General features: G+C 38.9%; 1 protein-coding gene and 1 pseudogene across 3 annotated transcripts in view; one reads left to right on the top strand and one right to left on the bottom strand.

Annotated features, from left to right (window-relative positions):
• ABCD3 (ATP binding cassette subfamily D member 3) overlaps positions 1-2,268 on the top strand; it is a 91,931-nt gene extending 89,663 nt beyond the window's left edge. For all 3 annotated transcript variants that reach the window (XM_020999359.2, XM_020999363.2, XM_078155006.1), the window contains one exon: positions 797-2,268. In XM_020999359.2, coding sequence (XP_020855018.1) covers positions 797-874 — 78 coding nt within the window. In that variant the 3' untranslated portion in view covers positions 875-2,268. The remainder of the gene's footprint in view (positions 1-796) is intronic.
• A 1,726-nt stretch (positions 2,269-3,994) lies between these two features.
• LOC110216306 (argininosuccinate synthase pseudogene) overlaps positions 3,995-13,200 on the bottom strand; it is a 16,223-nt pseudogene continuing 7,017 nt past the window's right edge.

The following is a 13,200-nucleotide window of genomic DNA, read 5'->3' as shown; positions in this document are numbered from 1 at the left end:
TTTCTTGGTTTAGAAAAAGCATAAGTAAGTTGTATTTAGGCACTCTGAATAAATAATGAAATAATTGAAAGGCAAGGCAGAAGAGCATGCAGGAGTCTGAAAAATTAAAATCTCACTAAACATGGGATTATAAAAAATAAAAAAAGAGAGAGACTGCTATTCCAACAGGTTCTGCTATTTACCAGTCATTTTTATTTCATCCTTGAAGAATTTCTTATATTCCTTCAAGAAACACTGTTAACTTGCCTAAGAGAAATGTGTTCCTCCAGCCCTTTTAGTTTCTCCTCTAGTAATCTATCATTTTGTATTTTCATAGATATTATATAGTATTAGCAGAAGTAAACAATATATTCTTCAAATTATAAGAAACATCTCCTTGTCCTCCATACTACTTTTGCTGCCTTCGTAGCCCTTGTTTTGGCCAGCTCTGTAGCAGATATTTAAACACTGAAGACAGAAATATGCTCTCTGACTCCTTTGTGATACCTTGCCACTACTACTGAGAACCTTTACTTTCTTGGAGGCTCATCTTATATGGTGAGGTTTTATTAAACAGAGAAGATCTTTTTTTAAACTATCTTCAGGATAAAGCAGCAGTTGAGTTCAGTTTAAAAGTTTTTTCCCTTTTCAGTGCATTCTGTTTTTCTCGGTATAGACTTGACTTGTAGAATCATCTGCACTAAAAGTTTGAGTTGTAGTGGCATGAAATATGCAAAATTTTTAATGTAATAAGTAAAAGCTTGCTGATACTAGGTAGACTTTATCCTAGTTAATGCATTTTCCTTCTTTCTTACAGTATTATCTGCAAATGGATGGGAGAGGCAATTATGAGTTCAAGCAGATAACTGAAGACACAGTTGAGTTTGGCTCGTAAAATTTGAAGAATTAGAGCTGCTTTCTTGAAATAGGTTCAGAGCACCCATGGAAATACAAAGTACCTTGTAAAATAAAGTTATTAAGCTTGTTTAAAAACAATTAACTCTAGGTATAGAATAATCCAAAACAAGCGATTAAAAAACATTTAATATTATGTAGGATATTGCTAATTGTGTATATGTTGGTTTAATTGTTAATATGTACTAAGAATGTCCTTATTCTTGTGGTTAAAAACCTGCCTGAATTAAATTGGGCTTAAATCAGTGTAACCTGATTCATCCTGGGATGTAAACCATTTGAAGTCAGCTAATTTGACTTTTGTGGACCTTCCTTTTCCTTCAGTGAAGAGCCCTATTTAAAATTGGGGTCATCACCTGTCCTGTTCTAACAAGACAGTCCTGGGTTTTCTTTGCTATCCCAAGGTACTGGGGAACACACAAAAAAATCATAGTGTATTATGAAAATCTTTCACACCATCACATGATCGCAGTTAGTTGCACAGTGACAGATTTCTTTAGCTGCCACATTTACACTCATTCCTCGTGTCTCAGAGGGCTTTTGACTCCATGAAAGCTTCTCTGACCTCTCCTCTTCTAAATAGCAAATGTGCCCCATCCTTTTACAGTGTTGGATTAGTTTGGGAGTTATTTTTGGAGATGTAGTGACAACATCCACTTTGTCTTGCTTACAAGGGTGGTTATTATCTGCCTTACCTTCTCAGTGTTTGGGAAGGTCTTTAGAAATCAAGTTCTACTGTTCAAGAGATTTTTTTTTAATTTTTTTAAAGAGTTGGACACATTTCTGTATCCTAGTAGACCATTCCTTAGAAGTCTGGTGGTTCTGTAGTGTTAACATCTAAGGTATCCTAGGAATGCCCTGTGTGAGGGTATTGCACTAATTGGCAATGTGGTCTCTCATTCTCTTACCATGATTTCATGTTTTTAAAAAAATGGTCTTTTACCAAAACAATGTGCACGTGGGAGAAATCATCTGCGTCCTAGGGTCTAGTTTACCTGTGTGGATTCTGAATGCCCTTTTATTATATTTGGATCATTATGTTAATTACTCTATGCTGATGTAGAAGTTGATTGCCCCTCAGATATTGTTTCTGCAAACCCGCCCTTAAATTACATTTATTAATTTACGCAATGAGAACTTCAACTAGCATAATCGGTATAATTAGCATAATCAATTTTATCCAAACTGGGCCTCAGAAAGGCGCTTTTTGTATTCTTGTCCCAGCATAATTCTGCGGATCATTGGCTACTAAAGTGAAACTTGGATGTACTCATTTCATGAGATATAACAATATTTTTACCACTTCTCTTAGAAAAAGTATCTACTTCTCATTTATTTTCTGTTCAAATTAAAAAAAAATCAGATCTCATACAATGACTTTTGTTTGTCCTTTTCACTTTTGATTTGTAATAAGTGTGTTAAATACTGTGTGGTTTATATAGTGGTGATTTAAATAGCACCCAGAGAATAATATAAGTAATCATATGCTCCCCAAAAGGCTTACTAAAAACTGGTGGTTTTCGGTTGAGTATATTTCAAGTACTCTTCCTATATATCTCTGAATCTAGAGTTGCATTTCTTTTTCTTTTTTTTTTCTTGGTGAGGCAGTTGGGTTAAGTGACTTGCCCAGAGTCACACAGCTAGTGAGTGTTATGTGTCTGAGTTTACATTTGAATTCAGGACCTCCTGACTCCAAGGGCCATTGCTCTATCCACTGCGCCACCTAGCGGCCGCTAGAGTCATATTTCTTAAAGATGTTCCTGGTATTGAGGAATTCCTACACATGAAGTTTTACTTTTACATATTAATAAGTCCTTGAAGTGTCTTAGTGTGATAATAAACTAAGGTTAGGAAATATCTCTGTTGCTGACAGTAGACTCCTGCTACAAAGAAATAGCTGATTTCTTTTTTCATTTCAATTGGATTCTTTATTAGCTCCTCTTTTATTAGCTAGGGTACACCCAACTATGCTGTATGCTTTGAGAAATGCTCAAAAGTATAAGAAAAGGTTCCAGCTCCTTGGAAGCTTAGTTTATTCAGTGTTTAGCATTGTTTACATTATTCCAATTCATATCATTTATTTAGTGTTTTTCTCTACAATAATACCTTTGCGAGGAGCTCCTGTAGTTTATGAATTGTAGAGGTAGAGATAAATGACTTTATGTCATAATATAGAAATAGTGCAGCCATTTACACAGTGAAGGTTTATAGATTTTTATACAATTCTGTGCAAATTGATTTTCAAAAACTTGACTTCAAGAATAAAGCCTGTTCATGTGTATTTCTGGGTCCTGATATAACCTCATGCTGATGGTATACTTTGTTCCCAGGGAAGATGCTGATTTGGCCAAGTATAGAATATGGTGTTTCAAGGGGAATGACCTTTGGGACTGCTCTTTCACTGACAGACTGTGGGTGGCTTTCAGCCACTCCTGTCTCAGTGAAATAAAGCCGCTTCGGAAGGTCCTTGTGCATCTCTAAACTCTAAGCTATGAGTATAATGGAAACATTCTATAAATGGCAAGAGAAATTGGACTACATTCTCTTCTCACGGCTGATACAACTTCACTTTGGCTCATCACACAACAACATTTATCTTCTCACTACATGAATCATTTATCCTTTGGCACACAATCTGTGTAGGGCCTACCTACTTACCCAGCCTATGTAAGATGCCAGCAGATGAAGTCTGATATTAGTGCCAAGTTCTAGTCCAAGAACTTGATGCTGGAAGTGAGAAACAAAGATCTCATAGGTTAAGAAGTAAAGCCAAAAGAAGAGTTACTCCATCTATAGGACAGAACCTCAGTCAAAAACAATGTCCTGGCCACAAGGACCTTAAGAATAGCTAGAAGCAATGAAGCAAGGTAGCCTTTTATTATTGTCATCTCTGCACGCGCGCGCACACACACACACACACACACACACACACATTCTTTCCCTTTATTCACAACTTCTGCCTGCCACAGGAGCATGAAACAAGGCCTGTCTGGTCGGCAGCCCAAAAGAAAAAGATGACAGTTACATAGCAGTATCACATTCAGTGCCATTATTTGGGGAAATTAACAGTGACATGGGGAACTGCTGTATTGACAGATGCTTATTCTGTTTGGCAGTAACTGCCCCACAGATGAGGCTGTTCCTTTAGTCTGAGGAAATTGATGTTGATAAAGCCAGTGGCATCAGAGGGCTCAATCACCCTTTATGATCACCAGCTCTTCGTTGTACAGTGACTGGGGGCAATCCCAGCCCAAGACATACATCTGACTCGTGAAGGCTGAAACCCGGACCTTTCCCTCACCTCCTGCCTAGGATTTGGCAGTGAAGTGGCCGATGAACACACCCTCAGGGCTGTGCTAGAAACAAACTGTTGTACATCAATTCAGAGAATTCCAAGCTTAGGCCCTGTGTGATTTCGCACACTTCCCAATTCATTGTGAAAGCTTCAATTTCTAAATGACTGTATTTAGTCATTATCGCTGGGTCTTGTAGATACCTCTGGACTTTATCCTAATGAAGTGATTCTTCACAATATCTATTTGGCCAACCCTGTTTTCCTGCAATTTCATTCAGGTAGGGGAAGAGCTCCAGGGAAGTAGAGTGGGATGTGCTGTCTTTGACACTGGACACCTGCATGAGATATTCCACGTTGCTTGGCATACCACATCAGGTCATTGCATCTTTTGAACCTATTATAACATTCAGGCATCCTCCAAGAGTGACAATTTTAATCTGAGAGACCAAGGAGAAACAGGTAAGTTTAAACCACATGTGGTCATTCCACTTCCCTGTAGCTCCATGGGACTCATGATTGGTTCCTTCTCAGTGCAGTTTCTGACGGTTTGTGGACAGTGCAGGATCTGTCAAAGGAGGTGTCCAGGAGTTAGAGATCCTTACACAGGGCACTGAATTAGCTGGGCAGATGAACTCCACAGATTCCTTACTGACATCTTTCCCCCCCCCAGCTTCAGTGCCTTTCTCCTGGCCTCTTCAAAGTCCTCCTGTCCACTGTTGGCTAGGTAAGCAATAACCTCACGACTTTGCTCCTGTGGCCACATCAGGATTACAGGATGTGTGCAGGCTTCTGCTGTAACCAAGAGCCACAGTACAGCCTGACACCACACTTGGCGAGTATAGAAACAGGACTGGCAGTAGAGGTGTGGAGGTGGAGGCTGGACCCAGTCAACCAGGAGTTGTGTGTTGTTTTTTTTTTTTTGATGGCATTAGAACGGAAATAACTCTGAAGGGGAAAAAAATGGAAGGAAAGTAAATAGAAGGTAGAAAACCTTACCCAAATAGAGGACTCCCTAGAAAGTAGAAAGAGGCAAATAAAAGAGTGACTCAAATCAAAGATTAAAAGAACATAAGAAAATATCTACCATCAAAAACAAACTAGTATGAAAAACAAGTCAACCAGTGGACTCTGAAAACCATCACTAAAAAACAACCTGTACATTATATGTTTTTAAAACATATGTGGTATAGAAATATGTAAGGAGAGGGAAAAAGGAAAGAGGCCAAAGTAAATGAAAGAGGCTCAGGAGTACTAGATCTCATAATTTAATACAAAGCAATAATGTTCAAAATATCTGGTGCTGGTTAAAAAAGAGAGAAGTTGATCAGTGTACCAGATGGGTGCGCAAGACCAGAAGCAATCGGAGATGATAGTATACTGTTCACTGAACCCAGTGTCTTGGCCAATCATAATTTTAGGGAAATGTGCTGAGGCCAACTCATGCTAATTCCAGAGAGAGCCAGTTGTTAAATTTTCAGTATGAACATTTATTTCTTGTCGTTCAGTCATATCTGACTCTTTGTGACCCCATTTGGGGTTTTCTTGGCAAAGACACTGGAGTGGTTTGCCATTTCGTTCTCCAACTTGTGTTGCAGATGAGGAAACTGAGGCAAACAGGCTTAAGTGGCATGGACAGAGGCATGGACAGAGTCACAGCTAGTGTCAGGTGTTATTCGAGGAGCAGTGCTCTATCCACTGTGCCACCTAGCTGCCCATGAACATATATACCTCAGAAACGGGCAAACCTTACAAATGAAGGCTTGGTTTAATGTTTTGTTGAGTGTCTAGCCCAGGGGTGGGGTTCCTGTGGCCTGGAGGCCCTCTAGGTCCTCAAGGGCGGGCCTTTGAATCTAAATTTCCCAGAACAAATTCCCTTAATTAAAGAATTTGTTTTGTAGAACTTGGACTCAATCAAAAGGCCACACCCAAGGACCTAGAAGGCCACATGTGGCTTCGAGGCTGCAGGTTCCCCAGGCCTGTCCTAGACTCTAAACTTAAGAAAGGGACAGGAATAACTTCTAATAATTCAAGTTAAAGCATACAATGCCTTTTCAGAGAGCTAGCTGTTAAACATTTACCAGCGTACTCCTGAATGCTTCCCTCAGAAATGTTGATAAACTAGATGTGGAAGGAAGCCAAGCTACTGATTTATTTGGCTTAACTGGACTTCTTGTCGGTAAGAATAAGCAGGGCAGAGGAGGGGATTGCTTATGGGGGAAAATGCCTTTGAGAAATGGTTGGGATTTTTTAAAGAGCATCAATAAAACAGATAATATATATCTATATATGTGTGTGTGTGTGTGTGTGTGTGTGTGTGTGTGTGTGTGTGTATATATATACACACACACATATATATATAATGTATATATGTATTTATAATCATATATATGTATATATATATATAATAATATATAACACATATAAAAGTAAAACATATTTATATACATATGTGTGTGTGACAATCCAAAGCTATGTGTCTGAAGACTTAGCAAGCCTTAAAGTGCTGCTATAGAAATGTGAGCTGTTATTTTTTCGACCTCATTTTGTAGAGGAGGGCCAATTGTGGATCAGGAACTCAATCTCAATTGTGACCTTAAAGCCATCTTTCTTTTCACTATGACAGAATGAACATCACGGCCTAGAGAGAACGCTGCTCATTGTTCCCACCCATTCTTGTCTATCACAACCTTTTGTTTTCACGGTCTGGAAGTCCCTTTATTGCTATATTCTCTTTTTTGAATGAAGCTGCATATCCCTCCCACTTCCAAACTGAAGGTGGCGCTACATCCTTGATCATAATTTGGGATTTATTTTCCTTTTTTTTTTTGGGTAAGGGGGGGGATTGGTTTTGGTTTTGGTTTGAGTTTTGGTTTACTTTCTGTTTTTCAGAAAAACTGCTTGGCAAACTCTGACTCCAACTGAAAAACAGAGTAGCTTTTCTTTTCTGAAGACGGGGTCACAAAAATAAAACTTTAAGTTAAACCTATTTTCTAGGATTCACCAAGGCCAAGACTTTACACTTTAGTCTGGAACATACCAAACATAATATAATGGGGGCAGCTAGGTGGTGCAGTGGATAGAGCAACCGGCCCTGGATTCAGGAGGACCTGAGTTCAAATCCAACCTCAGACATATAACATTTACTAGCTGTGAGACCCTGGGCAAGTCACCTAACCCCACTGTCTAGCCAAAAAAAAAACCCCATAATATAATGATAGGTGGTACAGTAGAAAGATCAATGGATTGGGAGTCAAAGAACCTCTGACTCTTACTATCTATGTGACCTTAGGCAAGTCACTTAACTTCCCAAGGGACCTCATTTTCCTTATTTGTGAAATAGATTAGACCAAATGAATTCTAAGATCCCTTAAAATTCTAAATCTTCAATCTTGGATTATAGGAAAGTTGATTTCATCTTACCTGATATTGCTAAAGGGGCATTTTTCTCTTATTTTTTGGTGAAAAATCACAAAAGTAGAAGGCAGGTAGGTGGGCAAGTGGAGAGTGGTTGGCCTGGAGTTCCGAAGACCTTGAATTCCAGTCCTGCCTTAGACACTTACCAACCATATAAACCCAGACAAGTTACTTGTTCAGTTTGCTAAGTCTGGCTCAATTTCCTTATCTGTAAAATGGAGATAATAATAATACTTCCCAGGGTTTTTGTGAGGCTAAAGTGCTTTGCACACCACAAAGCACTGTATAAATGCTAGCTATCATTATTAATATTAGTATGAAAGAGTTGAGGAGATGATACTGGAGGGACAGAAGACTTGGGTGAGGAATCTATAGAGATTTCCTAGGTCCATATTTGTAGAAATTAATCCTTCAGATGTAAATTCTATTTTTAAAATCTATGAACTATTGAAATATTTCAGGGGGACAGGATTGTCACAGCATTTCAGAGCCAGAGAGGCCTCAGAGGTCGCCCCATCCAACTTTTACTGGACTAAGAATCCCCTTTATAAAAACTGATGTCTCTGACCTGAAAAGAATAATTTACTTTTAAATTGCATTTAATCCATACCACAAGAAAGAATTCAATATAAAACAATAAATTTCCAATTCAAGAAAACCTATATGATAAATACTGCACATTATATTCAAAGCTACCCAGTTTTTCTTTGCTTCCTTGTTGGTTTTCTTTTGTTCTCTGCTGTGCGCTTTTTACTTTATTTTTTTCCCGTCCGTCCCCCTGTTACCTTAAAGAACACTACAATTAAGCATGGATGTATATACATATATACATAGATAGCTGTGAACATTTTATACATATAAATATATATACATATATATATGTAAGACCATACTATGCTTATTTCCTCCTGTCATCTGTTTCTCTGAAGGTGGATGACATCTTCCTTAAATCCATGTCTTTCCATGTTTTTCTATATCAACCAACTCATCATTTCCTATACCATAGCAATATTGCAACTCAATCACATCTGTGAAAGGTTTTTTCACCAATTTTCTGTATTCCTTCTATTCTTGGCTACATAGGTTTTATTTATACAAGAAAATTATAAAATAATTGAATTATCTTTTTTATACTTCAACAATGCTCTTACCTTATAATATAGTTTAAGGTCTGATACTGCTGAATCTACTTCCTTTGCATTTTTTTTCCTTGGTTTCTTTGAAGTTTCTGATCTTTTGTTCTTCCAAATGAACTTTGTCATTTTTTCCAACTTAGTAAAATAATTTTAGTAATTTAATTGGGGGAACACTGCATAAATAGATTAGTTAGGTAAAATTGCATTTTAAAATTATATGTTGGCTTTACTTACCCATGAACAATAAATATTACTTCAGTTATTTAGATCTGAGTTTGTCTAAAAAGTGTTTTATATTTGTGTTCATATAGTTCCTGTATCAGTTTTGGCAGGTACACACTCAGGTATTTTATACTGTCTAGATATTTTAAATGGTCTAAAACAATATTGAATAATATTGCTGACACATAGTATAGTTTCTTTGTTTTAAATTTTTGATTGAATCTATTTTAGCTTTAAGTTTGTCTGAGATCGTGATTACTATCCCTGCATTTTTTACATACTAAATTCTATTCCTACCCTTTATTTTGTCTTTGTGTGTATCTCTCATTTTTATAATGTTTCCTGAAAGCAACATACTGTTGAATTCAAATTTTTAAACTACTAAATTTAAATCTGTTTTATGGGTAAATTCGTCCTATTCGTTCTGTTCCTTGCTTGTATATTTTCCACTGTTGCCAATTCCAAGGCTTTTGCTCATGCCTGCAAATGCCAGACTTTGGACTTGATCAGTCATGCCCTACCAGTCCTTTGACATCTCCCCTCTTTCTGTATTGGGAGAAGTAGCTGTGAATCTTGTAGATTTCCTAAACAAACACTGGACTCCTCATGTGGTCTGATGAGGGGAATATTTAGCAGAGCTCTCCCCCACTTGCTCTCATCATCATGTCTGCTGCCTGTTTGCTGTGGTGAGAGACAGTGGTGGGAGACATTGAGACAAATCACCATTCGTGGTCACCTTGTGAATAGACCCATTTCTTTCTTCCCTGAAGTGGGTGCCAGGCTGTGAGCAATGATATAGGGCCAGGCCAGCTGAACCCATTACCTACTCCTGGAGATTGGAAGGTGGTTTGATTTGGGAAGTGAGTTGAGAGTATTTACTATTTAATGTATTTTTCTAATATTTCCCCTGTGTTTACTTTTAAGTAAAATTTCTTTGTTGCTCTCACAATGTGCATAACTCATAATGTGATTATAAAAAGAAAGGAGGCTCACATCCCATGGAGCATGTGTGAGGATGGGTCTGTGGAGTGGCCCATTCCATTGGGATGCATGAGTTATGGTCTCTTGTTAAAGGGCATGTGCAACCAGAGGTTCCTAGTTGGTCACATGGTTGCCATGATGGCAGGAAGTTTATGTCAGAGAGACCTGGTTATTGAGCCAAGAAGAGGATCCCACTCAGGCTTTAATAGGAGAATATGGAGTCTCCACCTTCCTCTTGCCTCTTTTTTTTTGAGTGCATCACTTGGGACTCTATTCCACTTACCCTTGGACTTCCAGCAAGGAGAGGGGAGGTTATTTCTATCCTCCTTCCTATTCCCTCTGCCCCAATCCCACCCAGCAGCAATAGAGGCTGCAAGCACTAGGCAAAAACAATTTGTGCTTGTCTAGATGATCCTGAGATTGGATCTGAAGTCCCCAACTGCCTATTCTGCTTTCTGTTTCTTTCCCTAAGTGTAATGTCAAAGAGAGCTTGAGAGATGAATGTTTCCAATCTTGGTGGCTACTTTGTGAGCTCAAGAATTAAGATGTTTAGGGCCATTAACTCACATGCTGTTGGTCCAGAGGGAAAAGCTCTCTACAACTAGAGCCTTCTTGGAACAAGGTGACCCCAACCATGCCTGGCTGGCCAGAAATTACAGAACTTCAGTTTTTGATCAGTGAAGACAGGTAAAAATGCAATGTCTATCTGTTCAAAAGCCACACAAGTTTCCCCAGCAGTCTTTGCCTCCTGGAAGAATATAATAAAAGTGATGGGCTTTGCATTTTGTTTTTTTTGGTTAGACAATGGGGTTAAGTGACTTGCCCAGGGTCACACAGTTAGTAAGTGTTATGTGTCTGAATCCAGGGTCAGTTCTGTATCCACTGTACCACCTAGTTGCCCCATTTTGTTTTAAATATATGTTTATAGCCATTATAGACCCTAGGGATCAATATCTCACTCCCATTTGCACGGCTAGGATGGGTCTTCAGAGTGCAGGTGGCTACATCTCTCTTGGGTCCTAAAGGTTACCTGAAAGGGTTGGGGGGAGGTTTCCATTAATGCTAGTGTCTCCAGCCCCAGTTCTGGTGTATGTTCTCCCCAATTTCAATCACCTAGTGCCAGTTAATGTATCCTCATTATCATCAAGACCATTGATTACTGCCCCATTATCACTATCACCTCAATTAGTAATTAACACCAATTTGCTTTTACAAAGGGATATTTGCTGAGAAAATATAGCAAGAACAGAAACATACATGCATCTTCCCAAACGAGGGGCATATTCTCCCTTCTACAGCCTTGATCCCTAGGTTGTCATTAGGCAGAACTAATTGGGCATTAGGCACATGCTCCCAGGATTGAGCCGTCACCTGCCAGTCCCTTATTATGTGTTGATGTGCTTTTGATCTTTTGTGTTTTAGACATTTCTTAAATGCTAGAGGAAATAAATAGCTGTCCTGTGTCTGGTGTTTACTACTTTGCATACCAAATAACTTTTCCAAAAGGGATCTTATTAATCTTTTGGGGGAGACTATAGATATGAATCAAATCCAAACTTTAAGTGATTTTCCCAGAATTCTACTCTGGAGTAGAAGGGTGGGGCATGATGAACTAAAGAGAATAAGAGATTGATGCTGTCTTTTAGGGGTTGGTCTTTCTCAGGCCTAAATTTAAGGAGAAAGAAGGGAAAGGGAAGATAACTAATGGAGTTACTGTAGGGAAAGACCCTGAGATCTAATTGGATGATACAGAATCCTGGTGAATGAAGAGCCAACTGGGTTGCTTGCCTTGCCCAAAGAGTCAATCTAACTCTTTTGCTGTAAGCTTTGTTCTAATTAGATAAGATAGCATCCTGTTAAATGAATAACTGACTGGGTTTCCAGTGCCCGGGAATGGCCAGCCTGTTGAGCCTGAGAGGGAAAACCAGGTTTAAATTCCAGGAGATGGAAGGAGCAGAAAAGGAAAGGATTGATCCTATCAACAATGGAGCAGAGGTCTCAGAGGGTAGAGTGAAGGAGACAGTTAGGGCTCAGGTGAAAAGGGATGAGGTTATAAAAGGAGATAACAGGAGAAAGAGGTTTTCACCTAGGTAGGAGGCAGTTCTGAATGACAGGGATCAGAGAAGCAAGAGGTTGTGACTCAGTCATAGAACAGTCAGATTAAGTTTAGAGTTGGCAAAAGCTCACAGAATAAATCTGCCCCTAGGTACCCATTAGACTGTTAGTTCGATGGTGACTTAGTCATCCTACCTCACAAATGCTTTTCACAATTATGCTTTGTATTTCCATATCTAGAATGGGTCTCAGCACACAGCAAATTCTTAATTAGTATTTGTTGAATTAAACAACCTTTTAATGTAGCAGTTTCTGATAGGAAACTACTTCTTTGCTTACATTTCTGTGGTTAAATTTCACCTAGCTCCAGTGTTCCCACATAGCTCGAGGTAGTCATAGAATCTAGTAGCTTGTAATCATAATAGCTGGAGAAAGATTCAGACTTTCAAAGGGCAAACTTCGCTTCTTTAATATTTCAACCTGAGCTGCTGCTGCATGTTTGTTCCTGAGTCATCCAATGCTGTGATGCATTGAGGGGACCTGTTCACTGTTTAGATCTCTTTCTTTGGTAGAAGACAGAAGGTAACCTGCTTAAGGAAAGATTCATTTGGTTGCTATTTGAGAAGATAAACATTCAAGAGACTCTGTCTGCCTCTGCAAAACCATGCTGCTATGTCAGAGAACAAAGAGATCCTTTGCACAGTCCTTGGGAAGAAGAGAAGGAGCCAACCTATGGATAATGTGTTTCTCCGTAGCTAGTTAAATTGGTTCTCATAAAATATTCTACGCTCTCTAATATCACTAATAATGGCGAGAAATATCATGGGATGTGGATAGAGAACTGTCCTCAGAATCAAGAAGACCTGGGGTCAAGTTTCACCTTTGACATATAATGGCTGTGTGGCACTGGGCGAGTCACTGGACCCTTGAGTGCCCCTAGACAACACTCTAAGTTATAGACCAGGTGACACTAGCAGAGAAAATTACCTCACAGAGTGTTTTCTGTAACATCACAGGTTTAGTTTAAAAAAAACCAAACCCACAACACAATAATAACAAACACTAACTTGAAAGAATCCAAAGGGTAATGGAGAGACAAATGGTGGGCCTAAACCAGTCATAGCGTATTACCGATGATAAAAAGTGGCATGGAGATTTATTGGGATGGGAAGTGGGTTAGTCCCCTTGTCTGCTAAGGTGCCC

Source organism: Phascolarctos cinereus, unplaced genomic scaffold (genome assembly GCF_003287225.1).
Source record: "Phascolarctos cinereus isolate Bilbo 61053 unplaced genomic scaffold, phaCin_HiC Scaffold_5;HRSCAF=322, whole genome shotgun sequence".
In the NCBI taxonomy this organism is placed as follows: domain Eukaryota; kingdom Metazoa; phylum Chordata; class Mammalia; order Diprotodontia; family Phascolarctidae; genus Phascolarctos; species Phascolarctos cinereus.
The sequence above is the reverse complement of the archived record's forward strand: the minus strand, read 5'-3'. Positions and strand labels throughout refer to the sequence as shown.